Here is a 27,358-nt window from a genome sequence, read left to right as displayed (position 1 = left end):
GCCAATTTTCCCAGAAGCCAATTAACATGCCAATATGTCTTTGGACTGTGGGTGGAAATCAGAGGACTTGGTAAAAACACACACTTACACAAGGAGAACATAGAAACTCCATACAGATAGCACCCTAGGAATTCAACCAAGGGTCTCTGTCCTGTGAGGCAACAATGCTAACCCCTGCACCACTCCAAAGCAACCAAAGTGCCTAATTCTTTTCTGAACAATGTAGGGGTTTTCCCAAGGTCTTTTTACACCCGGTTACTCACAATATTAAAGATACTGCTGCCGATAAATTAACTTGGACCCACTTAAACTGTTAATTGGACTAAGTCTAAATGACTTGGAATAAAAAACACAAAATGCTAGGCAATAATTCCACTGCTGGACAGAAAAATGCTAAAAAACAACCAAAAATCTTAGTTTGCAAATAGGAATCTTTCACTTTTCCTTTCACTATGAAAGCTACAAAAAACATTCAGAGCAGTCGAAACGAGTATGTGACAGACATGCAGATTGCCTTTTTTCAACCTTTTTTTTTTTGCTCTTTTGTTTTCTGGATGTATACCGCCTTGTTTGGATGTTGTACAAACCCACATGAAGTAAGAACTCTCCTCTATCAGCTTTTCTCAGCCCCTTTTTTTTTCAGGTTTGTTAGACTGACAACCGGCTACAGATGTAGATGAAGTGACATTGAAACCAGGCTCCAGGAAGCAAATTGGCTCTCGAAGTTCTCTTGAAGGGCGTGTGATCTTTATCATGCAGTCTGGTCTCATCTGACCCCTGGATGGATGTGCTTTGACCTACTGTATTTACTTTGCTGTTGCCATCACACCAGGTGTATGTGTGCTATGCTGGCAGCTGGTACATTTCAATGGAGACAATACCGTTGGGGGTCCGGGGGTGTTCTACGATGGATGTCTTTCCTACCTCATCACCCGCGTATCCACCTACAGCACGAAAGCTGGCAAGTCTGACTCAAACTATTTCATCGGATGAAAACGTTTCCATTTTATTGATTAACATTATTGTTAAATCACTGAACAAACCATTTCCAGGCAGGGAGTGGGGCACCACAGGTGCAATGTTACCCCAATGCCTGTCAGCATCCCTCTTTTATTCAGGGCTGACCGGGGGACTCCTGGTTTTCCTGGCACATAGGCTATGTGAGTACTTCCATACTTCCATAAGTACAGATGTGTGAACCTGCGGGTTGCCCAGTGGTACGGTGCTGGAGTCGGGCTCAATTCCAGAATGGGTTGCTATATGGGTGGAGTTCTTACATTCTCACCATGTTCACACGAGTTTCCTCCCACAGTCCAAAGACATAAAGGTAGGTTAACTGGCTTCCGGGAGTGTGTGCGCTTGTCCGCGTGGCTGCCCTGCAAATGGACTGGCACGCCATCCAGGATATACCCTGCCTTGCCAGGAAAGGCTCTGTCCCCCATGCCCCTGCACTGGATAAAGCACTCACAGAATGGATGGATACCGGGCCAGACACTTACAGAAGAAGAGGTACAGTAATGAAGAGGTCGGGTGGCTGTAGCTCCCCTCTCCCGGTTCACTCCGCAGGCCCGAGCCTGCTGCCAGCAGCAGTCCCCTTGAGGCGGCCGATCGAAGTGCTTCTCTTGCTCCGGCAGGTGATCAGACCCGCGGCACTTTTTCACTTCCCCTCCAGCTCAGGGCTGCCAGCTGCTAGCCAAGCTCCCAGGCACTGGGCCGGAACCAGAGGGTGCCAGAGCGGGACCAGGCCCTGAGCGAGCACCTCTCCTGGCTGGGAGAAAAATCGCCCCTCTCCCCAGAGCAAACTACTGGCTGTTGGATATTGGTGCAATCCTCTCTTACACCTGCTCTCACATGGTAGAATGTGAAATGCATAATGAATTACAATTAAAAAGCTCATATACGTTTATTGAAAAGGACAGTTAATGAACAACATTTATATTATTGGGATGCTGATCTACTTAATTACTTGCAATATACACTTTGTCAGAAGCTCCTTACTGGGTTCACTGATCATGATCATGGCCAGGTCAGCAAGCAGTACAGAGGTCCAGGGAAAGAGTCAGGGCAGGAATGTGTACTACAGAAATACAGGTGTGCATTTCTCTTGGTGACTGTGATGTTTCATGTTGTAACAAGTTAAAAAAAAAGGCATTGGGGCTGCATGTTTTTCAGCCAGAGAATCTATGAATGAAGTTACTTCTGGGTTAGAATTAGTACAGGAATTCCTCAACTCAAATGCAGATGCAAACTTAATAAAACTGCCACCAAGCCAGGTACTTTACAAGGGAACAGTCTGCTGTGCAAAACCGCAACATGCACAAAACGAAAAGGACCAAATTCAGTGTCACAGAACAGCACCTCCTACAATGCAACAGTACCACTGCGTAACAGGTATATGACATACTGCATTACAGTCAAAAGCCATCGCGTTGGGGGAAAAGCTTGGAAAGCTTTGATGGTGTCTTTGGAACTAAGTTATGTTCAGTATGTACATACCAGGGGAACTTCACCTTGGTCCTGGAGTCCCACAGTCTTCTGATGTTCATTCCTGATGATCTCTATAATTAAACCCCTAAGTGAGTGAATCCCGTGTGTGTCAGGACTAACACATCACTGAGGTCTAATTCAGCAACTTCATTTAATAAATGGTCTGACTAACTATGAGCTCCGAGCTAGAATGAAAACCAGGAAAGACAGTGGGTCTCCGTCATCGCCAAGAAATCCTGGCGTCACAACATAAAGCAAGCAGATCTCTCCCACCCTCTGCTGGTTGGTGTTGGTGAAGCACCACTAGGTTGGACTCTTGCCTTTCAGTCCTACTCATCCCAGGGCAATGCAATGTAGATCTTGGGAGTGGTCCGGACCTGCTCGTCTCCACTACACCACCAGGTCAAAATCATCTCTCTGAAAGAAAGAGACGAACGGGAAGAGAGAAGTACATTGTTAACACTGCAGTGGTAAGGAGACTGAGGAGATCTAGTGGCAATCCCTTGATTTAACACCTGTGTATCCTGGACAATCTCTCGGCATCTTTCGGTCTTTGGAAATGTCAAGACATTAAGTTCAAAAAAGTTCCTCTTGCTGTACAAGACTAGTTCTCAGTGAAAGCTGCAGGTGCAGAACCCAAGGGGAAGGACACACGCATTGAGAACTCACTAACGCACAGAAAACACCGATTACTGAAACAGAGACGCACTACAAACTGCAGTGAGGTAGCAGGTGGTTCATCCAGAGGTCAATGTGTCAGTGCAGTGTAAAGGGAAAGGTAGGTGTGCTCGGGATCGCTGCCGCTTATCCTAATCTGCATGAGCGATCAGACTGTCACAGCTCACAAACGTTCTCAATTAGCAGAAGAGAAATAAAATGTATACACTTCGTTTAGTATAATGAATAGTATACTGCATTCATATTTGATTAGCACACCACATGCTATCCTGGGAAGAGATCAAAAGAGAGCAACCAGGATAAGTCCCAGTCTCTAAGGAATGTCATACATACGATAAAGGAAGTGAATGTCCTTATTTTCAGTAGAGGCTGTAACAGTGGGCTTCATACAAGCTGGTACTGACATCACCAACCCAAAGCATTTAGTACTAGTACTGGGAAGCATTTCTCTACACAAAGGTTGTCAATGTCTGGAACAAAACAGAGAGTCATGTGGTATTTCATGTGATTCAGTGGGATTCTTTAACAAATGCCTGACAAATCAATAGGCTCTTGACATTCAAGATCAAAGCAGGGGCCCTGTCCTGCCTCTTCAGGCTTCCAGTGTCTGTTGAACCCTGCCAGTGTCTGTGCGAGACCCACCTCTTCATTGTAGTTCATGACGTGCTGTCTGATCTTGGAGGAGTCCACCCACGTCACAAAGTCCTCCACACTCCTAAAGTACACGGGCCAGGCATGTTAGTGAACACGCATGCAGTACTTTAAACAACACGCCTTTGCCCCAGAGACTGTGAGAAACCCATCACGCCACAATGTGTCAGGCATTTTTTTTTTGGTTTTAAAATTTTTTCCACCTTAACTTCACATTGGTATCTATATATACACTGAAATTCAATTTCAATGTAAAAAACGGAATGCGCACAAAACCTTACCTCAGGTGAGCTTTCTAAAGGCTTATTGTGTGTTAATACAACCACCTTGTATGTGGAACTGCCAAAGAACTAATGACAATGAGATTTAACAATTCATGCCCTTGTACAGCTTGATATGAATGACACCCAAAAACTAAGTGAAAACACTTGGATACAAGATCCAAACACAACATGGCAACACTAAAGTATACTAAAGTATGCTAGCAGAATACAGGTAATCCATATGCTACCGGTCACAGATCTCCAGTAATCCCAATTCTGAACTGTATTGGTGCAGCATAACCTCCAGACATCCACATTTATTGACATATTTCTGATGGTAGGACAGTATTTGGTTTAGGAGGCTGACCTTTCATTCTTCAAAGCCAGGCATTGGGACGATGTACCCACACCGTATCAAAGCTTTCATGAGGCTTGCCTAACAGCCTAGTTCATTTGACTTTATCTGGACACCGACACCGACAAGTTACACACCTCACACAGCAGATCATGAATTTCACATTTCATCCTCCGGCAGTAGTCTCCGATATCGTTTTGGCCGCTTCCTGCTGCGAACGGAGCTGTGAGGCACTGGTCAAAAGCACATCACAGACTCTGAGCCCTGCTCTCTCCTCATCCGCATGCATGTGTAAGGCACAGCCACAGAACCGCCCAGACCAGAAGGACTTGTGACTCTTGCTGCAGTCACCTGAATCTCAGCTCTACCTTTTTAGCTCTTGACGAGCTCAGACAACTAAAGTTTGGTCTCAATTTTTACTTTTAAGATAAGAAACCTTTAAAATGGAAATCTGTTAATGAACTACTTTTGCACGTGATCATGCATCTGATGATCAGCCCAGCACCGATGTGTTTTATGAGCTTAGCTTGTCCCTCACTGACATCACTGCACAGGAGCTGGCACCTGGCAGGCTGGGGGTCACAGTTTCCCCAGATAAGTCCAGCTCCCCTCCACTACTCAGACACAAAGACTTCAGAAAAAGCTTCATCTTATTTCTCATTACAACATTTAAGTAACTACTGTCGATGTGGCTCTGGGTCATGACAACAAATTTGAAATTTAAATCTTCAACTTCTCACACCCCCGATAATGGATCTAAGGAAATAAAAACCTTAATGAAGGATTTAGCAGGAATGTGGCTGAAAGATAAAACAGAAGACACGTGGGAAGTCCTGATCTGACAGTCAGGCTGAGCTGTTCGTCCTGCCATGTCTCATCTGGCACTGCACATGTCAGCCAGCAGGTGGAGCCCTCACTCCGGCCAGCATGGAACACGTCAGTTGGCTAAGAGATGTTTAGCTTGTTCTAAAAATACTGCTCCCTTCGCATAAATGCTAGTAATTTAAGAATTCTTTGAACTGAGTCCTATAATGACAAATTGAAAGGCCAGTGCAATTCCTTTGTTTTCTTCTTTGTGGCTTTATTGTTCTCCTGAGAAGAAACCACAGTTAAAGAAAACAGCACAGCTCCACGTTACCAGGACTCTGAAGAGGGGTACATGACGGTGCTATTTACAACAACTGACGTTCACGCAGCTTGCTAAAATAAACTGCTCCAGGACTTACACAAAACAAGATTCAAGCTGGAAAAACAGCTGTGAAAATTACTGTCTGGACATACACTCACATTGGCACAGTTTTAGACGTTTTAGATCACCGTACTAACCTCCAAGGATAAACGGACAGTGCTGTTTATAATCACACGCAGCTTTAGGAGAAAATATTGCAAAGGAATCTGCGAAAAAGTTCTGCATCTATATGGCACTTTTCGTGTAAAATGACGAACATATGTAACAAACCACCCACTTGAAAGCAACCCAAATCTCACTTTTTTTTTTATTTTGCGGAAATGACTTATCGGCTGAAAATGAAATTATCGTGCAGCACAAAATTATACCAAAGAGCAAATGAACAAAAGACACCGAAAATAAAATTTTCTACACGTGGCAAGACTTGGCCGTCGGTTATCGGAAAGTTACACGAACTCAAGGCGCACTGCCCAGCCTGGGAGAGAAGCGCCAGGCAGGTTTCTGAAGTGCGTGACAGCTTGTGCCCTGTGGGCAGACGACACAGGAAGTGTGGGAGGTGGGGGGGCTCAGACCGCAGGGCTCAGGCTGACCTCTTCACCTCTCTGTACAGGAACACAGGCACCGAGTCACACCTACGAACTCAGTCACACACACACTCCGAGGAAGAGACGCCGACACAGATGCAGCCACACGCTCAAAGTGGAGAGACAGACAAAACCACTGAGACAGGGAACAACACTGCGAGAGAGCAGTTCAGTGCAGAGCAGGTTTACTCAGTGGTGTCCCTGTGCTGGCACAGAACTTCACTGAGAGCCCAGTTCTACTCATCATGTCAAACCCGGGCCAGCCGAGCCCATCCAAGAAGGCCCACCACAAAAGGCAGTACCACCTGTTGGACACATTATGGCTAGCCGTCTGCACATCTCATTCACCCTCTGATATACCAGAAGCCTCCATCATCGCTCGTGAAGGCCCAATCATGTTACTCTTACAGGGCGCACGTTTTTAAAAGGTTGGCAAATCTTTAAAAGCTGTTCAAATAAGAGACCTAAGGTCCTTGAGGACTGAAGATTACTTAGATTTTAGTACGCAATTGTCAAGTAAGTCAGTCTCTAAATCGCTTGAGGAATACCCTATTTAAGCACAATGGAAGTGTTCCATGAAATTAGAGACTGGTGAGTCAAAGGTGACCCACACTCCCTGCTGGATTGGGGCTCTCCAGCACCAGGTCTGGAGTTCCCTGTTTTAGACCAACTTAGATCCAAAGCAATTTTAAAAGCTATTTCATACATATAAGGTAAGGAAGTAAACATCCAGCTGTAAAACATTTCTTGTAGAGGAGCTATTGATTAGAGATGACAAACAAACACGAACAACATGAGATGGGGTAATACAGTATAAACCCAGGAAGGCGCTGTAGATACACTAGCCTGCAATTCTAATATACTCTTCCCACACAAGACTTCTGTGCTCTAAGGGAAACATAAATGAAATGTTAATTTGCCCCACAGCCTTTGTTATGTGCTTAGTTTAGTGTTAAACACTCCCTGAACACTGGGCTTTACATCATGGCTGCGATCTGGGAAATCTTGATTTTTAGCAAGAAATATCTGGAGCCAGTCAAAAAGTTATCCAACGTTTCACTACTAAGGATTTATGAATCTGATTTTCTCACAACTGATCATGAACGTCATTAAAGTACAAAATAGCTGGATGCTCTCGGCTGCAGTACCGATAAAAAATTGCCTGTCTATACAAAGTTGTTTTGTTGCACCGGGGGCAGAAAACGCACAGGAACATTTTAATGCACTGTCAAAAACCTCTCAAACTTCCTGCCAAGTCCTCATGCAAACGGATCTGAAATTGACCGGAGAACTGTGCAATTTGTTTCACTGTAAGATTGCAATACAACTGAGTAACCCATTCTTATGCAATTCCCCCATGCCAGCGAGCCCCACATCCTCTTCTACCTGGGTAGCCGCATGAAAGAAAATGGTCTGACTCTCGCACTGGCTAACAGCGGTCAAGCACTTTATCCGAGCAGAAGAATCTCTGTGGTTTATGACTTGCGTTGGTCACTCAACGTTAAGATAAGGTCAGAATTGTAAACCCTTCTTTCAGTTGACTGTACCACGGGATCTCCTCAAAGACCAGAAGACCAAAGGAATATAAAGCAAAGACAGACAACGTCCTAATTTCGATAAGCCATCTCATCAGTCTTCCAGCTTCGACTGAAAGCACTGCGGCTGTTTTTAGGTCACCAGAACACACGCCTCTCTCACAGATCCTGTGCCATATTACTCATTTAACAGCCAAAATTGTGTTGACAGATTTCATTATGTTGAACAAAACCACATTTCTTTCTTGGAAAGTGTTAATATATGAAAACCACAGAAATTGACTAAAACGGCCTTCTGTTTTGCTATTCAAATCTTATGAAAACCAATGCAGAAATCAGAAGTTAGCATTAACTGTGAAAAAGCTTTTTTTTAAAAAACACCAACACCTGACAGCACAAGGATTCCTCCCGTTTAAAATCAAAGTATTATTATATAATTAATGCTGACATTCTTCTGGTGCACTGCTGGTATAGGCTCCTGTTAGATTTCTTTGGAGGCTCTTCCTCAGAACAAGCTTAACCGAGAGCCAATCCTCATCCAGGTGGATGCTGCACATTGGTGGTGGTGGAGGGGAGTCCCCATTACCTGTAAAAGTGCTTTGAGTGGAGTGTCCAGAAAAGCCCTATATAAGTGTAAGCAAATATTATTATTACCTGATCACATTGACATTGACAATATAAACCCTTTAATTATTCTAAGTTATTCTGGTTTTCTTTGGGACTGCAGTAAATGTCGGGATCATAAATACTCAAGGGACCATTACACTTTCAGGAAAGGGAGAGGGACTCAATCTTGGAGCAAAAGACTGATGGTGTACAGCCTGCCAGTAAAGACCTGCTGTGCGCTGTCTCCGCCAGCAGGGGGAGGTAGAGAGAGCTGCTCTGTCCGCTACAAGGACGGGTATAAAAACACTGGGGGAAAGTATGAATATGGGGGATCGTGCTCTGAAAGGAGAGGCTGTGCGGAGCCACAGGGAGGCCTTCCACAGCCCAGGTGCGAGATAAGAGCACAGCTGGAACACCCAGAGCTGTCCGGGCTCACTCCTAACTCCTCCGTTAGGACTGCAATTAAGACAATTTAATTAGACAATTAAGACTTATCAGTCAGATCTCTTTTCGCCTTTTCTTTTCTTCACTTTTAAAGTAGCCCCTTCAGCAACAGTGTCACGTGTCCTGCCAAGAAAGTAACCTGAACCCATTTATCACCCCATTTAACACCCCAGGGGTCCTCAGACCTCCTCAGGGAACCTCCGAGTTAACAGAGGAGCTGTATTAAATAATTATTCCACTTGGCCTTTGTCTATAGATGTATACGAGACCCGAGTTGAACCTTAAAACAATCCTCACATCTGTAACGGTCTGGGACTACGGTTCTGCTGTTTACACATGGGTATGTACATCAACTGGACCATATTGAAAACATATACAGGTCATAAAAAACAAGGACAGGCATTACACTATTTAGCTAGAACAGTAAGTCAGAGACTTAACTGTTAAAATGATTTGGGGTTTAATACTGTTATTACAGCTGTTCAATAATTAAGAACAGTGCAGAGTGTTTCCCACTGCTGGTGCTCGAATGGCTGCAGAGCTTTGCTGGATGTTAATGTGTGAGAGAGTGTGCGGGCGCAGAGCACTGCTTCTAGCCCACAGCTTCAGTCCGGTGTGTCTGTGTGCGACACAACCTTCCTACTGTCCGTGGCTCTGCCCCTGTCCTCCCACAAGCCAGCGCAAGACCGGCACAAAAACAATCCTCGACTGTGGTTTTGCTGCTTTCTTTTCCTGCAGCAAACACTGTGCTCGATTCTCTGCAACCCCAGCTGGCCGGGCCATCCGAAGCACAGGGGCTCAGCCGGCGCCCCTGCGGCCCACTGAGCAGAGAGAGGAAAGAAGAAAGGGTGCAATCCGGTGTGCCAACAGCAGGCTTACCTGGTGACGAGGAAAGCAGGGTCAGTCACAATCTCAGGCCCCACGCGCACATCTGGATCAGTCTGTCAAGGACTACAGGAGAGAGACAGCGCACATCCACAAGACTGCGACACCACGGCACGCCACAGGGTGATCACCCACATCACTATTATAAAATAAGATAACTCTTTTGTCTTTGCACATACCCCAGTTCGCTCTCCATGAGACACACAGACAGGGAGAGAAGCTTGGGGTCAGAGCGCAGGTCGGCCATTTATACAGCACCCCTGGAGCAGTGGGGGTTAAGAGCCTTGTTCAGGGGCCCCACAGAGTGGGATTCCTCTGCCGGCCGCGGGATTCAAACCGGCAACCTCCCAGCCACAGAGCCACCACACCGCCTTGTACTGTCTGTATCTGTACTGTTGCATGCGCCAGTGGTAGCGCTGCTCAAACTCATCTGGAGCTCGACAGGCACAGTCAGGGTGTGGTTTATAGTACTAAAAGCAAGATTGGCCACAGTGCCAACAGAAGGCAGGAAAGTCGGAACTGCTGAGGTAACGAGGTGATGTCACTGCAACTTGAAAGACCTCAGCTCGGCAGGCCCACAGTGCTGTATCGCAAATCCCTGTGACCTTTCGGCACCCTGGGGAGCTTAATGCAGCAGATTATTCACCGACAGTTTCTGTACATGCTTATCTCTGATCGCTGGAGCTTTTCTTGTCAGCAATGCTCAATTCTTTAATCTACTGAAACGATGTCATTTCACAGAAACTTTGCGATAACGCTCGAAATGCAAACTGAAAACACCTTGGAATTCAGTCTGTTACCCATGACGTATTCACCTTCAGCCACTGATCTGAAAGGTAATTACTGCTGGTTTCAGCAGCGCACCTACAACACTGCTAGGAGAAATAAATTAACGCTTGTAATAGCGCACGCAGTGCTGCATAAACCCTGACTTGAACTACTGCTGAAATTCAATTAATCCAGCTCTCAAGATATAAGTCCCGCAATTAGCATTTAGAAATCCCCAAAAAGCCGCGCAGTATGTGAGAGCCCAAGTTGCTCCTCTTTTGCTGGCGCTCTCTATCTCTCCCCCTCGCCCTCCCTGTGCTGTTCCCACAGTTCTCCGCAGGACACTTCCTGTTTCTCACAGTCGCAGACCCCCTCTACTCCTCTCCGCAGCCCCCACGCCCACACATGCCCCCCCCCTTCCCCCAGAGAGAGAGGGGTGGACGCTGTAAAGCCATTAGCCTCTCCTGCCAGCGTATTCCACACAGGACGATTTCTCCCTGTGGAAGCGTTTTCCAGTCCTGGTCCAAAACCTACACTTGGATTTCCATCGGTGGGCCTGCACTGTGCCCCTCTCAAAAGGGACGGCACCAAGCTGCACTTCCTTTAAGAAAACAGCCAACCGAGTCTCTGCTCAGCCTTTACCGACTAGAACCGAAGAGACAGAGTCTCCCTATGTTTTTCCTTCCCAATTCCGGAGATGAGCCTGCTCCCCTTTTCCGTTGTGCACCATCCTGGAGTAAGGGACCACAAAAGCACAACACATAGTGAAACCACTTACAGTGGGGAATACCCATAAAAACAGGGATAAGGGGGGGGAACAGTAAGAATGCAACTCAATGCTGGGAAATTTTCCCAGTAGAAACAATGGATTATTGTAGGGATAGGGACTGGAAGATAGCCTGCACCACTCTGTATTAGACAGAGTTCAGAACACCTGCTGATTTTACTTATCGCTTACTGAAAAGCATTTTCATTACATATCGTACAGAAAAGGTTTTGTTTTACAATGTTAAAAAACTATTTTGCCATCACTGATTTCTAATCCTTGTTTTAGAACAGTGATACTCATACTTCACAAACACATCTCAGTGAGCAAGACAGAATTATAAACAGCAGTCAAGCACAACCAAACTGGAAACATTTTTGATTAATGTAGCATTTCACACATTTTTTCCCTTACCCATCTTGAAATGGAAACAGCATAAATGCGTCAAACTTTCAAGGAGTTTTACACAAATCAGCTACGTTAACACAAAAGTGAAAAGTGAAGCTTCCTGTAAACAGTGCACAGTATTTACATGGGGCATGTTTAAGTAGTTGTAGGTGGTTTTTGTACTTGTGGGGTTTTTTTAAACCCTATACTACTTTGTTCAAGCATTGCAAGATGCTTTTGAAGACAAGGTTCATTTTAAAATACAACCGCAGGTTTAAAGGAATGTCCTCCACCGAGGCTGAAGGAACTAAATCTCTTTAGTTCCACACAAAGAAGAGTCCAAGGAGTCTCAACATCTGTAAATTTAAACACTTACAAATTCACTCAATCGGGATTTGGTCTGGCCTGACTTGCACAGAAGAAGAGCAGAGTGGGACGAAACGTGGCTAAACGTTGTTAAGCGCAACAGACTATAACCACGAGACGAAACTAGCTCAGAGCAGTTACCACTCCTCTCCCCCTGCCCAAGTACCCACTACCCAGCATCTGCACCTCAGCTTGGTCTTGTTTTTATATTGTAATGAACACTTCCGGTTCTGTGTCCACAGGGTTTTTTTATTACAAATTTAAATTAACCTAAAGCCAATGCATTAGTAGTTTATGCATCATATAAGGTAGGGTTACTTATGCCTTTTAACCTTACATATTATATACACTGTAGATTACACAACATTATAGGGGTGGACTTGATTTTATACGAATTAGGCTATTGGTGACGGTTCTTGGTACCGATTCCTTGCAAATGTCAAGACCCTTCTATATTCAACATCCTCACAGGTACTGAGAAAGTCATCGTAGCAGACCTATTCACAATCAACAGTGCACCAGAGGACAAATGGAAACTAAAAGGAAGTTCATTAACAAAAAAAACCAAGAACTGGAGCCATTTCTTCACCCAAAGGGTCGTGGGAGTGTGAAACAAGCTACCCGCCATGTTGTTGAAGCCAAAACTGTGACTCTTCTTCAAGAAACAGCTGCTTTCTTGAAACAAAAGTTACTAACTACACAACGGGATAGATAGCCAAACAGCCTCTCATTTGTAACTTCTCTTGGGCTCTTAATGTACTTTAAGTGTGAGAGGAGCACTGATGTGATCACCAACAGATCTATTTCTAACGTGAAGATTGTTTTTATTATCTCTATAAATATCACTGACAGAGAGGCAGGGAGGAAAGAGAGGAAGTGGGGCACCTCAGGAAGGAGGATGAGTTAACGCAGCTGCTCTGAGATCCATCGGTGAAACAGTGAGTTGTTTCGTGACCGTGAGAGAGACACAAAGAGAAAGTTTGTGAGAGAGAGTGAGAAACCAAACCAGAGAAAGAAATCTCAAAGATGAGATTGGGATGGAAGGAGGGAGGCAGACAGAGATAAGCTATATGAGAAAGACAAACTAAGACATGAGTAGATTTGCACTACCTTCTACGGTGTAAATTTAATTTTTAGCGCTAGACAAAATTCAAAAAGTAAACAAGAAATGTTCACTTCTGTTAAACCATTCTCTAGAAGGTCCCGAGTGAATGTTTAACTGTGCTGGCCAATGCACCACCCTCTTACTGTAAGTGCTTTTGGCAGTCATTGTAATGCCAGTAAAGCTCCTTCTGAATTTGAGAGTCAGAGAGAAGACAAAGTGAAAGAAAGAGCCCCCCACGCAGCTCCACTGACCATAACCATGGCAACCGGGCCCTGCGTGACAGTCATGTGAAAACAACGCTGATTGGATTAAAATATTTTCCCCGATCAGGAATCAGGCGGACTTTACAGCACCAGCTGACGCGGGCTTGGCCTGGAGAGACAGAAGAGTGCAGAGCTCCAGATAACACAGCACGGCCGTTTTTCCTATCCAGTCAACCCAAGCAACAGTACCCAACATCTTCTCTTTCCTTTCCACGTGTCTCGTACAGGGTCATACATAACATTGTCAGCTGAGCGACCAGTCAGAAATCATGACAAGCAAGTGGAAGAGAGCCGGCATACAGGTCTGTGAAATGGACTCTTGAATTCAAGTATGTTCAAGCATTCAAGCATGTCTGACAATCTGGACTCGCCAATGAACCAAGTCTAAACAAGCAAGCAAGCAAGCAAGCAGATCAAGCAAATTTACGAACGTGCACCAGACAGAAAACTGAAATCCACAAGCCTGCGGGTAAGGCCTTGGTTGTTGGTTCAAAGCACCATTGCCAGGATGTTCGGGGGGGGGCAGAAGTTTCATGGGAGCACCGAGATGGAGCAGGCGGTGCTACCATCTTCCTAGCGTCTTCCTCCTCTACCCCGTGCTTTCTGATCACAGAAAACACACTGCTGAGGCAACACAAGCCCTTACTGCCAGCTGACCTGGGCACTGTGCATTCACAGCAGAGTGATCAGAAGACAGAGTGGCACTAGTAGTAGGATATTACAGCACCAGCACAGGTGATAGCTAAGCATTCGCCGTCGTCCATGACCACAGTTAAGGATACGCCCCTGCTCGATGAAAGTGATGGCCGTCTTCAGGTTCTGCGCCATTCTCAGCTTGACGAGGATACTGGGCAGCCGCCTCCTGCAGGGACCAGCGCAGACAGAGAGGAATATGGGAAAGAGTTCAGGGGTGAAAGGGAGGAAAGGTAAGAGAGAAAAACTCAGTTAGAACACCAAATCCAGTAGGGTTGCGCTTGCATAGAACCCCAAAGGAACCCAGGCAAAAAAAAGCATCTCTCAGTAGCAGCAGTCAGACTACCTGCAGACTCAAGCCTACTGAAAGCAGGGGTGACAAGAATACGACTGGACTGCAACTATTTCTCAACTCCTGTGGAACATGCCAAAGCCTTCTGTTCACAGAGCCCAATATTACTGAAGGGGGGTTCCTGACATTTTGGCCAAGAAGCATAAGGCCTCTGCAGTGCTATACTTTCAACACACAGGGCGCTCATAAAGTCTTGCGATGCCTTCTTTACCATTCACCTCATGCGGCTGGAATTCCCAGGCCTCACACCAAGGGGATCAGGGGCAAAAACACAGAGCAGTTACAGAGGTCATCTCGGAAGCAACTGTTAAACTTATTATCCATCCTCTATTTTAAAATATCTCCAGTTCTATTTAAAACATCTGCTCCGGAACATACGGCCACTAAGGGAATCGTTTATGGTGCCCCACACTTGTACAGTTTTTTTTCAAATGTTTTTATTACCTTGTGAAAAGTAAAACTCTGGAGTTGTAATTAGACAAAGACTGGGAAATGAACACCAACCTGAGTGCAGTTCCCCAGCCTGTGGCCAGGGGGAGCTCAGACACTCCCAGTGTGGGCCTAACCGGCTCTCCACACTGCTGCTGTCTAACCTCTGCAGAGTTTAAACCACACTAACAACACAACAGCGGGCAGGCGCAACGGACTGGCACACAAAGCAACCCACCATTACACAATGCCATATACGTAGGGTTTTAAATTTGGGATGTTCATGCCTTTAAGCATATTGTAAACCAGCTTCTTTTGATCCTAAAAGCCACAAAAATCCATAAATTACAAAACAAGGCTGTTTCCCTCTGACGATTTTACAAGAGTACTGAAGTTTCACCGACACTGATCGCTCATCCCGAAACCGGTTTGACTCGTGTTTCATTCCTCCTGTAACCCTGGAATCAGTCTGCAGTGTGGTTTTGTGCTTCAGTTATTTTTTGCTACACGTTGCACAACATTTCCACAGATGAATATCAGCAGCAGTAAATACTCCATTTCCTAATTAAAACATGAGATTGCTGACCAAGCAGTAACTATAGTTTAACGGGATGCGACTTAACTTGGGGAAAAAAACGTTTAAGCTCATTTGTAAGGCTTGAATACACATTGTATTGTATAAGGATGTATAAGTAAGTGCTATGTCAACTCACTCACAACTCAGGCTGTGCGTGTACTACTTGAGTGTGCTGCATTTGTACGATTGTGTTGCACTGATGTGGGCAATTCAAGTGTGCTGTTTATGAGCACGGGCAATGTCAATGGGTACAGTGTATGACGTGTGTGTGTGTGTGTGTTGTAGGGCTTGGGTGCGTCTGGAAGCATGTCTTTGCACACCGTGAGTGACCGAGGAGGAGGTTACCTGCAGAAGGAAGATGCCGTGACTTTCTCAGTGACTGCGAGGCTCTGCTTGGTGTGGATCAGACCCAAGCTGTACCTGAGGACAGAGAGGGAGAGAAAGCTACTGTCACATCACAGGTTGTCACACAATAACTGAAATGAAAGTGAGGGAGAAGAATTACTAGCACAGCATAACTTAACTGAAACAGGAAAAAAAAAGTTAGGGCAAACAGCAGAAAGAGTTCAATCTCAACGCAAGCAAATTAAATTTCCCACCATCTTGCACTTGTAAGAGCCGATTACCAGGAGTGTCTGGGCCACATAGATCAACAGGTCTTCTTCGAACACCTGCAGTAAATAATTACCCCCAGGTGTTCTTCCTGTTCAATTAAGCAGTTTTTGATGTCAGTTTAAAGATAAAAAACACAAAAAAAATTACGTCATCTTCTACCTGTTTTCCGATTTCCACTTAAAACAACCCCACGTCCTGCTTTCATCAGCTCGAGAAAAGAACCAGAATCCAGCTCCTCCTTCCAAGTTTTCTACAGCCCACAGATGATTCTACCCCCATCCCTGGCCCTGCTCGGCCCAGGCCAGTACTGGGCAGCTTGATTCCGGCTGGGCTTGTCGCAAAACCCAGCGTGAAGATGAGCCAGACAGTGAGGGACTTGGCCCGGCCCGGCCCGGCCCGGCCCGGCCCGGCCCGGCCCGGCCCAGGGTTCCTCTCTCTTCCCCCCAGCTACCTCTCCCCCCACCTCAGCCAGGAAGAGCAACAGCCTGCAGAGCAGTCCAGCTGACAGCCTGAGAGAGCGAGCAGATGGAGTGCAGTAAAAACACTCAGTAAAAAACCTCCAGTAAGAGGAAGCTGCTGAAACCGGCATGAATTATAGCCCCAGAAGTGTAAACATAGGTACATGGGAACTGCCTTTCCCCAAAACTCAGAACTGGTCGTCAGGCTCTGCTCCGGGTCTCCAGTGTCCTTGTGTCTGAGTGTGAGGCCCCCAAGCCCGGGGTCCTTGAAACTCCCACTCATTCCCACAGAATCCCTTCCAGTGGGAGGGCGCGAGAGCATGTGCACATCCATGGGCAGAACTATGTGAACCAATATGAGAAACGCTTTTCTGGGCGTTTGTAAGGGCTTCTGACTTTGTATGTTCGAAGGCACTAGGACTGCTCAATTTGCATTTGCACCACTATCTGCCCTGAGTGCCTCAGAGGTTGTGCATCCCCAGTAGGCTGTGTGTGTATACAAACGCAGGCACACATATCAGAAAGAGATGGGAGACGTATTTAGCCAGAAGGCTGTGTATCCTCATATCTATGTATATCTCGCTGTGCTGCTGACTGGGTATCACGCTGCAAGGTGTGAATATCCCGCATGCCCGGCCTCTAGCAGGTCGAGAATTTATGACACAATTAACCTCTGCCATCCGGCATGGGCAACGCACTGTGGTGTGGGTTTCCCTGGCAACAAGCCAGCGGGGCTCATGTTTCCCTCCGGCTGCACGGCGCACTGTGGGAACACAGTAACCTCACCGTCACATGCTGCCACGCCGGTACACACGGATACAAACACAAACACACAACCTCCACCAGACAATATGGCGGTCATTCCACTGAGGTTACATGGTTACCCCACCAGGATTATCTTTAAACACCGACACCGGCAGAGAACCGGGTGCACCTCACCGGGCCACGATAGCGTTTATTCCACACTGAGACGATTATCAGACACACTTCAGAGCGGAAGTGGAGGATGTCAGGTTTAAAGCCGGACAGGGGCTCAGGAAAGAGACCAGCTCAGACCAGGACAGCAGTCCAGGCACAATGAGAGAAGGCAGTTTCTAGTCACACACCTGAACAGGATCACAGGCTAGCATCAGCGGGAGGGAGGTTACGGGACAGTATCTGCCTCACAGCAGCACAAGCGGGTATCACCACCTTCCTCTCCCCATCTCACATTACAGCCTTCCCTCTGCCCCGCTCTCGGGGAGGGGAGCACAGAGTGCCATTGTGCGCCCGGATGGAAGGGGGGATGGGGTCAGGTCCTGGGCTGGAGAAGGATGGGGTCACCCACTTCCCCCCTCTCTCAAACCAAACAAAGAGCCCAGTGTCTGGGCGCCAGGGAGCACACCCAGAGCGGTCACACACAAGGTGATACCATCTCCCTGGCACGCCGCCAGCAACTCAAGACTAGATACCCCTCTGGGGCAAAGTAGCCGGGGAGGGGGACAGTTACTGGTATCCACTGCTGCACGAAGCCACATGGCATTGCAGGCCTGAGGGACAAAGGGCTGTACACTTTCACATCAGCCCCGGCGATGCACACTCACAATACCTTTAAGCATCTGTATGCCAGAACTCAAACGGACAAACTGCTGAATTAAAGTAGACTTTGGGGGTTAAGCCTCTCGGGGCTCCAGGCAGCTGTTTCGGACAGAAGTGGCAATTTCTAGGAACTTCCATCTGAACCGTATGGGGCGCAGCAGATGCTACGTGCCGGAGAATGAGGTCTGTGGCGTGTCTGTGGGAGAGCTGGGGGTGTGCCACACTGGCCAGCAGGCTGGGTGCCAGCGATTCACTGCAACGCCAGAGTGGGTCAAGGCTGTATACGATTCCCACAGGGCTGTATAAATAGCCCTGCTGTGGCCACACTCCATCCCTTCACCAGCTCAGGACAGCACATTCCACCCCAACCTGGACCTGCCAAACCCCTGGTAACCCTACCCCTTCCAGGAGGGCTCAAAACCCCACGCCTCCCCGACTTCCCCAAGCCCGAGCAGAGCCCGACGAGCACACAGCACCAGCCCCGAGGCTCGGTCGGCTGGATCTCGGTGTCGGGCCCGGGTTCAGGTCACTGCTTGTTAACACAGTTACTGGTTTACGCTTTTTTTTTGGTATTGTACCAGGATCCTGAGTAGTGTGTCAGATGAGCGGTTACTTTATCATTCATTCTGGATTACACATTCTTGATTATTTGCTTTTGTTTTGTTTACTCAATACCGAGTTATTCAGGACTAGCTTGGATTAGTGTTATTTTTGTCATCATCCATTAGGTATTACCTCCCATTTTGTCATTTTCAACTGCTTGTTTTCCATTCCTGTTTCTTGCTCAGCAACCAGCCTCTGTAGGCCCCTGTACCCTTTGCCTGCAGGGCCCTGCCCCAGGCTCCAGGTATGGCCCAGCATGCACTGCTCACTCTCAGACCCCCAGCTCGGCCTTCTCCCTCACTACCTGGGCAGGAACTATCAATATCACATTGCAGCAGCACAGAACTATCAATATCACATGGTCCTGGAGGGTCTTAGGCCAGGTAGTCTTACAGATCACCTGTTTTTACAGATTGTCCACACCAGTAAGATTTTGATCAATCAAGACAGTAATCTGCTCCAGTATCTGGATGGGAGACCTCCTGGGAAAGCTAGGTTGCTGCTGGAAGAGGTGTTAGCAGGGCCTTTAGGGGGCGCTCACCCTGTAGTTTGTGTGGGCCCTAATGCCCCACTGTAGTTACGGGGACACTATCCTGTAAAAAGGTGCTGTTCTTCGGATGAGACGTAAAACCAAGCTCCTTGACTCTGTGTGGTCATTAAAACCCCAGGATGTCAAACATCAAAAAGATTAGGGGTGTTATCCTGGTGTCCTGGTCAAGTTAAACCCCAGTCTTCACCAACCATGGCCTCCTAATAATCCCCGGCTATGAACTGGCTTCATCACTTTGCTGTCCTCCCCACTGATAGCTGATGTGTGGCAAGAGTACTGGCATACTTTAGCTGCCATCACATCATCCAGATGATGCATATGGGTGGTGGTGAAAGGGAGTCGACATCATCACTCCCAAGAGTTCTAACTAACTTATATTCTGTACTCTGTCCTTCCACCACATAGACAGAACAAGAAACAGGAAGGCAACTCTGGACTCAAAGGACTACTGTTGCTGTTGTAAAATACAGACTGGGATACAAGCACATGAAGGTTCTGGACCACTAAGGAACAATCTGACAAATGTCAATAACTACAGTACGCATTAAAAATGACTGGTGGCACTTGTCTTTACTGTAATTCACTAACAAAGTGTTTCTCTGCCCCTCTTCCATTTCCACTACCTTCATTAATGGTATAAAACCATAAAGAACTTCTTATCATCAATGAAGGTTTCATACTTCCTCCTGGGAACATTCCTTCTCATTGCGCTCCTGCCAATGCCAAAGAAGTTAGTGCTCTCCACATCCTGTAAAACATACCTCCACGAAGATGGGAGCACCCCAATGCACTGTTTTTCTTAGCAGAACTTGGTAATTACCCACACATTTTGCGTATTTGTTAAGTTCCTAAAAGCTTTGTGGTGATGGTCAGACTGTTCAGGTTTCAAAACCAAAAGTCAAATTAAGTGCAAATATTAGGGTTTGTCGGTATTTTTTTATAAGGCTGGTTTTTAGAATTATGAAGCTATTTCCAAAACGTACTGCTCATGTCTGCTGACAGCGGATGACACTGTCAGATCAAATGCCAGTTACTTATGATTATGATGTCATTAACACTGGTAGTTAAATGGCCAATCAACTGAATTGTAACAGTCAGATAAGCGGACAGTGGAGTCCAAGACATGAGTTATTTAGCACTATGAAAGCACAATCCTATGGTAATCTCCCACACAAGAGCAAAGCAAAAACACATTCACCCTGCTTTAACATTAATAGGATCATAAATATTGAGGGGGCCTGAGCTCACACAGCAACCACAGAGCTGGTGTGTATGGTGCACAGCACACTGCCCTGGAGTTTGGCTGCACTCTTAATGACTTCATGAAATCAGTAACTGTCTCCTGGTTTCTAGAAGAATGTGTTCTCTTTTTAAACAAAGTAAGAACACTAGGCTTCTTCTACAGTATCAACATGTCCAGGACAGAGCATCAGAGTTGTCAGGTTCTCTCCTTACAGGTTACCATTAAATCAATTTCTAAAGATAGTATTAGTTAAGCATGTCAATTGCTAATTCTCAGATCACTTGGGGACAAAATATAAGTAGTGTTTAACCTTCTGGATACTCAAACAGATTACACACTTAAGTCCTCAATAATTTACAGGTGTGGCCAACCTTTAGAAACTCAGTAGATGAGGACCCTCCAGGAAAAGGCCTGACCTTTAGATGAGGAATGAGATGGAGAAACTGCTCCCAGGATGAGCCATGCAAAGAGAGTGTGGACACACAACTCCCCTGCACACCACACATCCCACACCCCCTGTACTGGAGCTGACCCTGCTCAAGCTCTGCTGTGCCACGTGCATGAGCCCGATTTAATGGCAATAGGAAGTGTAAATAGGTCAGCAATGCAGGAACATCTGCCCTAAATATATACCCACTTCCTGTGGAAAAGAAGACCCCTATCCCGTTTCTCCTTAAAGGGCCATATGATACGCAATGAGCCGCAAACAGGCTGGTAAGGCAAGGGTCTGCGTCTGCCTATCTGAAAAACGCTCCATCCTTCCGTCCTTCTCCCAGAGCAAATGGAAAACCAGCTGTCCATCTCGGCCCGTGTTTCAGCCTCCCCGCGCTGAGAACACAAAGCCCAGCCCAAGGAAGAGCTGCTGTAAGGGCCCTGCGGCGAGACCGTCTACCATTAACACCACAGAGCTCAGGTCTTGCAATCCACAGCTCCACTGCATTGTCCCACAATCCCAGAGGCTTTGCCAATAGCCGGCGATACCACCCTACTTCGAAGGGTCAAAGCACAGAGGCAGCACAAAAACAAGCAGCGAAAGCGAGAGGGAAAGCCATTAAAACGCTCCAGTTCACGCGTGAATTCAGGCTTCTGCCAGTGGTTCTGCAGAGAGCTTTTGATCAGCAGAGCAAAGAGACTACACTGACATGGTCGGCCGGCCAGCCAGCCCAGGAGCTCGCAGCTCTGCGCAGCCCTGAAGAGGAGCACAGGACACCTCGAGCGGGAGACACAGTGACCAGAGTGGCCGTCCATCACAACAGCATCACCCCCTAGAGGCCCCGGTTGAGGATCCACTCGACCAGCGTCTCACTGGATTTTAAGGGCTGTGTACAGATCATTCCCATTTCCTGGTTTGCTCTCCAAGATTAGGATCTTCCTTTTATTTTGGTACATTAGTAGTTTCTCACCAGAACACTGATGGCTTTACAACATTGCAATCACCCTCTCCATAATCACTCCCCTGGAGTGGCCACCTGAGGCTGCACTTTGGCTCTGGCTGAGAGAGTCTCAGTCAATGGTGAGAAAGAATAGACAATGTGCTCTCTCTCCCCCCCCAAAAAAAAAATCACATCTGTAAATCACAGCATTATCGCAGAACTGACAACTCCCGTCCCAGTTCCCACTGTTAACCTGCGATTGTAAATCCAGCAGCTGCTAGCTGCATTTATCTATCTTACTGCGGTAAAGCAGGTTGGTGAGAACCAACGGCTTATCTCCCACACCCCCCTCCACCTCTGGAACGTGTTAATCTACACCGCTGTTATCAGCAGGTAAACAATACTATTCCCTCTGAAGGCACTCAGGCAGGCAGGTCTACACTCACTCTCAATGCAGCTCTCCTCAGTGTGGTGAGTCCAGCCCGTTCACCCTGGACTTCAGGGAGATAATGAGGCAGGAAGGTAGCTTCAATGTTTACACAGACAACAATCACAGAATCTTCCTTTACTTTAACTTCCTTTACTGCTTTTAACTCCACATTGTTGCAAGTGCCACTAGATTTTACACCTGTATTAATACCCAGCCCTCTGTCGGCCCAATACCGTTAGGAGAGAAAGTTAACTTCCCGCAGAGCGCCCTCCAAACTGAGCAATGCAAAAAAAAAATCACAGACATCTCCCCATGTTTGCAACATTGTGTCCGCACTGCTGCAATGAGCGACTGGCAACACAGGCTCTGTAATGCCAAAGCAGCAATTCTTGCCAATTCTAAAAAGTAAATGTAGTTGCAATGGTATTAACTTCTTACTAAGTGCACAAAGTCCGCAGTTCATTCATATCACTCAATACCTCCCACTCTCTGCACATTGTATCATACAATGACAAACTGACAGAAAGTGTCAAATATGCAGGAGAGAGAATATTATAGCATGTAGATCCCTACCTGGGTAGTTGTGAATCATCACACCTGCACTGGCTTGGCCACTGTGAGTGGAGGGAGGCCGTGACCAGCACCACTGCTTTAAAATCACCACTGTGCACATTAAAACGTGTTTGGAGAGCAGCAGGGCTTCACTGAAGAAGCACGAGGAAAGACGCCAGCAGAAGTGCATACTGCGGAGGGCTCAGAGCAGGGGCTCTCAGAAGTACCCCTGAGTCTGCTGGTTTTCATTCCAACTGGGCCCTTAATCAGCAGAGCTAACTGCTGCCTGTAACTGATCTGCTTGTTTCAGCACTCGCCTCTTGGTTTCAGAGAGGCCTCAGTTAAAGCACATTATTTCCAAAAACATCAGCCCACAGAATTTAATCGAGTCTCTCCTCGGCTCGCAGACTCACTTGCTCCCCTATTTCTGACTAAACGACTATTAGTAAGTGATCAAAGCGATGAACAGAGACAGGAGAGAATGGCCCTGTATCAGACACCTCCCACAGTGAGTCTGTGATCTTCCTTTTACTTCAGCCCAATTGGCTATATTTCATATAATTCACCTTACACACCTGAATGAGGGCAGTCCTGGACTGATTAGCACAGGCTTGACACCTATTAAATGTTTTAAGTTCTACAAGAAATTTTAAAAAAAGCCTCAAAAAGAAAGTTGAAATAATGAAGCCTGTGATTAAGAACAAAGCTTGAACACAATCCAAAAAAGACAGACGTTTTTCAAGATTACTACATACTTTTGTACTGTAGCTAGAGGAGAGAAATTGAGATACCACAATATATAAGGATGCTACACTTATGAAACTCATTTCCATTTAATTTGTGAAACTGAACGGTGTTTTGTGGATGTGCATTCCCCAAAAAACAGCACAGTTTCTAATTTAAACAGTGTGAATGAATGAGTGGCACAAAGTCTTTTGCCTATGAAAACTAAATCACTAATCATCGCTAGAAGCTCAGACAAATGCTGAAGTTTTGAAATAGAATGGATTTCATAAGAAGCTGGACCTGCTTTATTAATGTAAAAATGGGCATATCAGCCCTTCAGCTGTATTAAAGGTCTTGAAAATCCTGTAATATCACACAGGTCACACTATATGAGAAACAGTGGTTTTAACCCTCTGAGCATCCCACAATGCATTTCTGTAAACCACAGTTGACATCTTTATGAGATAAATCCATGACTTTGTTCCTGTCCATTCCTTTCCCAACACTGTACCGATGGACCGACTGCCTGGCCGACCGGGTCAGCCCACGCTGCCGAATGCCTCTCCCTCCCTCCGTGTCCGACACGCGCACACAGCCCTGCCCCACGACTCACAGCTTCTCCAGCAGCCGCGCGGTGTTCTGTGCGCGGAAGCCGTCCTTCTCGTTCAGGTCCCGGATCTTCTGGGCCAGCTGCCGGATCTCACGGCTGAGCTTGTTGTACCTGTCGGGAGAGGCGGGCAGAGAGGGGGGAGAAGGGGTGAACAGGGAGGACCAACAGCAAACAGGAGAGAAGAACAGGGGTACCGTTTAAGACTGCTAAACAGCCAACCTGCAGATCCTTTAGCAAATCACCTGTAATGGCTACATGGACACAGTTTTCACTGTATTCAGCATAACTGCACTACTTGTATTTATTGCATACACCATGGACACATAGCAGCTCGACTCATTATTCAATTTCTATTACATCTATTAGTATGTAACCTTATTTTCATAACCTCTATTTTGTGATTTTTGTGAGCTTGCAGAAAAGACATTTCATTACCAGCAACTACTGCTGCACGCTGTATTGTTGAGCATTTGATAAATAAACTTTGATTTGATACCGGCAGGAAAATAATGACAGCGAGAGAGGTGGATAGTGAAGGGGGGCACAGAGAAATGAAGTATAACAGTATGGAGATTATGACTGATCGCAGGAGCGGTTTGTTTAATGCTTTATTTAAGCAGATGGCTCTAATGAGAAAAGCTTCTCATTTATAGCGATGGCCTGGAGAGACCCAGGCAGTATTCTGAGTGCCTTTACACACTGCTGTCCAGAGTCCGTGTGCGGTTCTGGTGCAGCTGTTCCAAGGAGTTAAAATCAGACCTGATGCGATTGAAAGGCAAGGAAGCCCAATTTAACTCTTTTTAACAGGAATGAAGAAGTGAAACATTGACAATTCCAGCCGTAAACCCCAGGCAGTTTCGGTTAAGGAGGTATATTATTTCAGAGCTTTTTCTGGTTTTGCAGAAGAAGTACTGATCCATGATACGCACCGCAGTGAGGAAAACCACGCACGCGCTCGGATATAGGCAGCCTGCAGCGCAACAGACCGCGGAGCATGCTGGGATTCGAAGTCCCCCAACCCATCGACACAAACAGCAGGAGAAAAGGCTACGAATCCTAAACGCAAACGGCAATGCCACTGTCAACTTCACTTTCATCTACTTTAGTTGGTTCTAAACTTGATTAAAAGTAAAAGTGCTTGCGTGACGAAGAAAAAGACAACCGATGTAGCACCCCGCGGCAAGAGAAAAGTGTCATGGCGGCGCCCACGTCTGAGCATGAGACTTACAATTTAAAGCGTATTTCACGTGAAGCTTCAGTAGTTTCAGCGTTTCTACGAGCCTCTTAAGCATGGGTCTCACAACAAACACGCATAAAGGGTTCCGTTAGCAAGTAATACCCTTTCAAAAAACATGCGTACAGAACAACTTATGCTACAAGTTATCTGTTTGTAAAAAAAGGGCAGATATTTTCCTATTTCTCGAAACCGCAGAAGCAACAAAGAGCTTGCGCAATTTATGTCTGTTCCCGTGTGCAGTAAAGCGCACAGCCCAGCGTGTTTAGTTTGAATCAGCAGAGAAACCTTACACGGTATAGTCTTCTCTCCTCTCGATGTGGAATCTACGCAACACCTTCACCTCGTGTAAGTTGTTGTCCACTTCCCAGTTGATAAAATCGACTTTCTTCAAGAGCTTTTGCTCGTGAAACTTCAACTTTCTCACCATCTTTCTATATTACTGCAAAACGACACAAAAACTTAAACAAACTCTCCAAGTTCCTCTTTCCGGCGCTCTCCGTCACTAGCAGAAATCGCTGGGCTTTGACGTCACCTACCCCCAGCAGCGACACGTGAGCGTCTGCACTGTAGCTTCAGCCTTCGCTAAAGAGTTAAGTATAAATGTGCAGAAGTGCTTTTAGGAGGTTTAACCGCATTTCAGAAGAAGAAATTGTTTTTGTGCCTCAGAAACAGCGTTGCATCGAATCTTCCAGTATTCACTTAGAAATAGACCCTGAATGCAAACAGGAAATTCCATTTCAATACCACCAAACCATCTGAGATCCCAGTATGGAAGTCTAAGTGAAAACGTGTTTAGAAGAGCAAAGGTGTCTCACACTCATTTTCAGAGGGCCTGGTGTCTTCTGGTTTCTGTTCCAACCTGGGAAGTCAATTAAGTAATTGACCCAATTATTTTCTGAATCAGACATGTAACAGTTTCAGGATGTAACAGGATGTTTCTTGAGGCCTTTTAGAGTGGAATAAACAAGACTTTCACTTTCAGTTACAGTTTCCTATAAATCGCCTCAGAGCCTGGTTAGAGATATTACAAGTATACAGTTACTTAAATAATCAGACCAGCTATGTGAGAACATGGTTGGAACACAAACTAGAAGACACTTGGCCTTCCAGGAACTGTTTGAGACCTCTGGAAGAGTAAAGAGTCCAAATAACAAAGGGTTCTGCCAGGGGAGGACAGTCCTAGTCCTGGAGGGCCAGTGTGCCTGCGGTTTTCATTCCAAGTCAGTCAGCAGGGACGGATTTTGATGTTCGTAGGCCCTAGGTTATTGCACTCCAAACTGTGCAAAGAGAGGGGTAAACCCCAGTTGAATTACGTCGATTGACATGATGCACTTTAAACTATTTTAACTAATTGATTTATACTATCAATTTCCCTACGGGATTAATAAAGTATTATCTATCTATCTATTCTCATGCTAAACCTTGTGATTGATGGAGCGAGTTGAGCAACCATCACTTCGATACTTCTCGTTTCTAGAACAGCCGCTAAATAGCGCATGATTATTGATTTGGAGCACCTAGAGCCGATCGCAAGCATGTTGTTTCAGCTCATTTTTCATTAGTCACTAGTGTTTCCCTCCTTCGTGGCCCTAAAAAATTTTTAGGCCCTAGGCACTGTGTCTAAAGTGCCTAATGGGAAATCCGGCACTGTCAGTCAGCTCGTTATTGGCTTAACAACCCAATTACTTCCAGATCTTCAGACCTGGAAGTCATGCAGCCACACCAGCCCTGTAGGACCAGGATCAGATACCCCTGCTCTATGATGCAAACAAACTGGCATCTCAGCTCTTGTGTAGCACCAGCAGCGGGCAGGCAGATAATCTGCTGAGCCACAGTCATAGCTGAGATGCTGTACTCTACATTTCTGGCATTTTCAGAATAAAATCTGTCTTCTGTCCATGCTGTGTGAGCTCTATTCATGCCCAGGAGGCCAGGGTCCGTTAGCTTTGGGGATGCCCTTACCAGAGTCACATAGTTCAGAGCCACACCAACAGTGGACT

The 27,358-nt window shown here is 46.2% G+C and overlaps 1 protein-coding gene across 1 annotated transcript; it reads right to left on the bottom strand.

Annotated features, from left to right (window-relative positions):
* Positions 1 to 1,884: 1,884 nt before the first annotated feature.
* Positions 1,885 to 25,893, bottom strand: imp3 (IMP U3 small nucleolar ribonucleoprotein 3). Its single transcript, XM_006635066.3, has 7 exons — positions 25,649 to 25,893; positions 24,125 to 24,232; positions 15,729 to 15,803; positions 14,115 to 14,194; positions 9,672 to 9,723; positions 3,808 to 3,880; positions 1,885 to 2,904 (listed from the first exon to the last, which is right to left on the bottom strand). Exons 1-7 carry the CDS (start codon positions 25,783 to 25,785, stop codon positions 2,878 to 2,880), a joined length of 552 nt encoding a protein of 183 aa, XP_006635129.1. The 5' UTR covers positions 25,786 to 25,893; the 3' UTR covers positions 1,885 to 2,877.
* Positions 25,894 to 27,358: the final 1,465 nt, after the last annotated feature.

This window comes from Lepisosteus oculatus, chromosome 9 (genome assembly GCF_040954835.1).
Source record: "Lepisosteus oculatus isolate fLepOcu1 chromosome 9, fLepOcu1.hap2, whole genome shotgun sequence".
NCBI lineage: Eukaryota > Metazoa > Chordata > Actinopteri > Semionotiformes > Lepisosteidae > Lepisosteus > Lepisosteus oculatus.
Note: the sequence above shows the minus strand (reverse complement) of the source record. Positions and strands in the feature narration are given on the sequence as shown.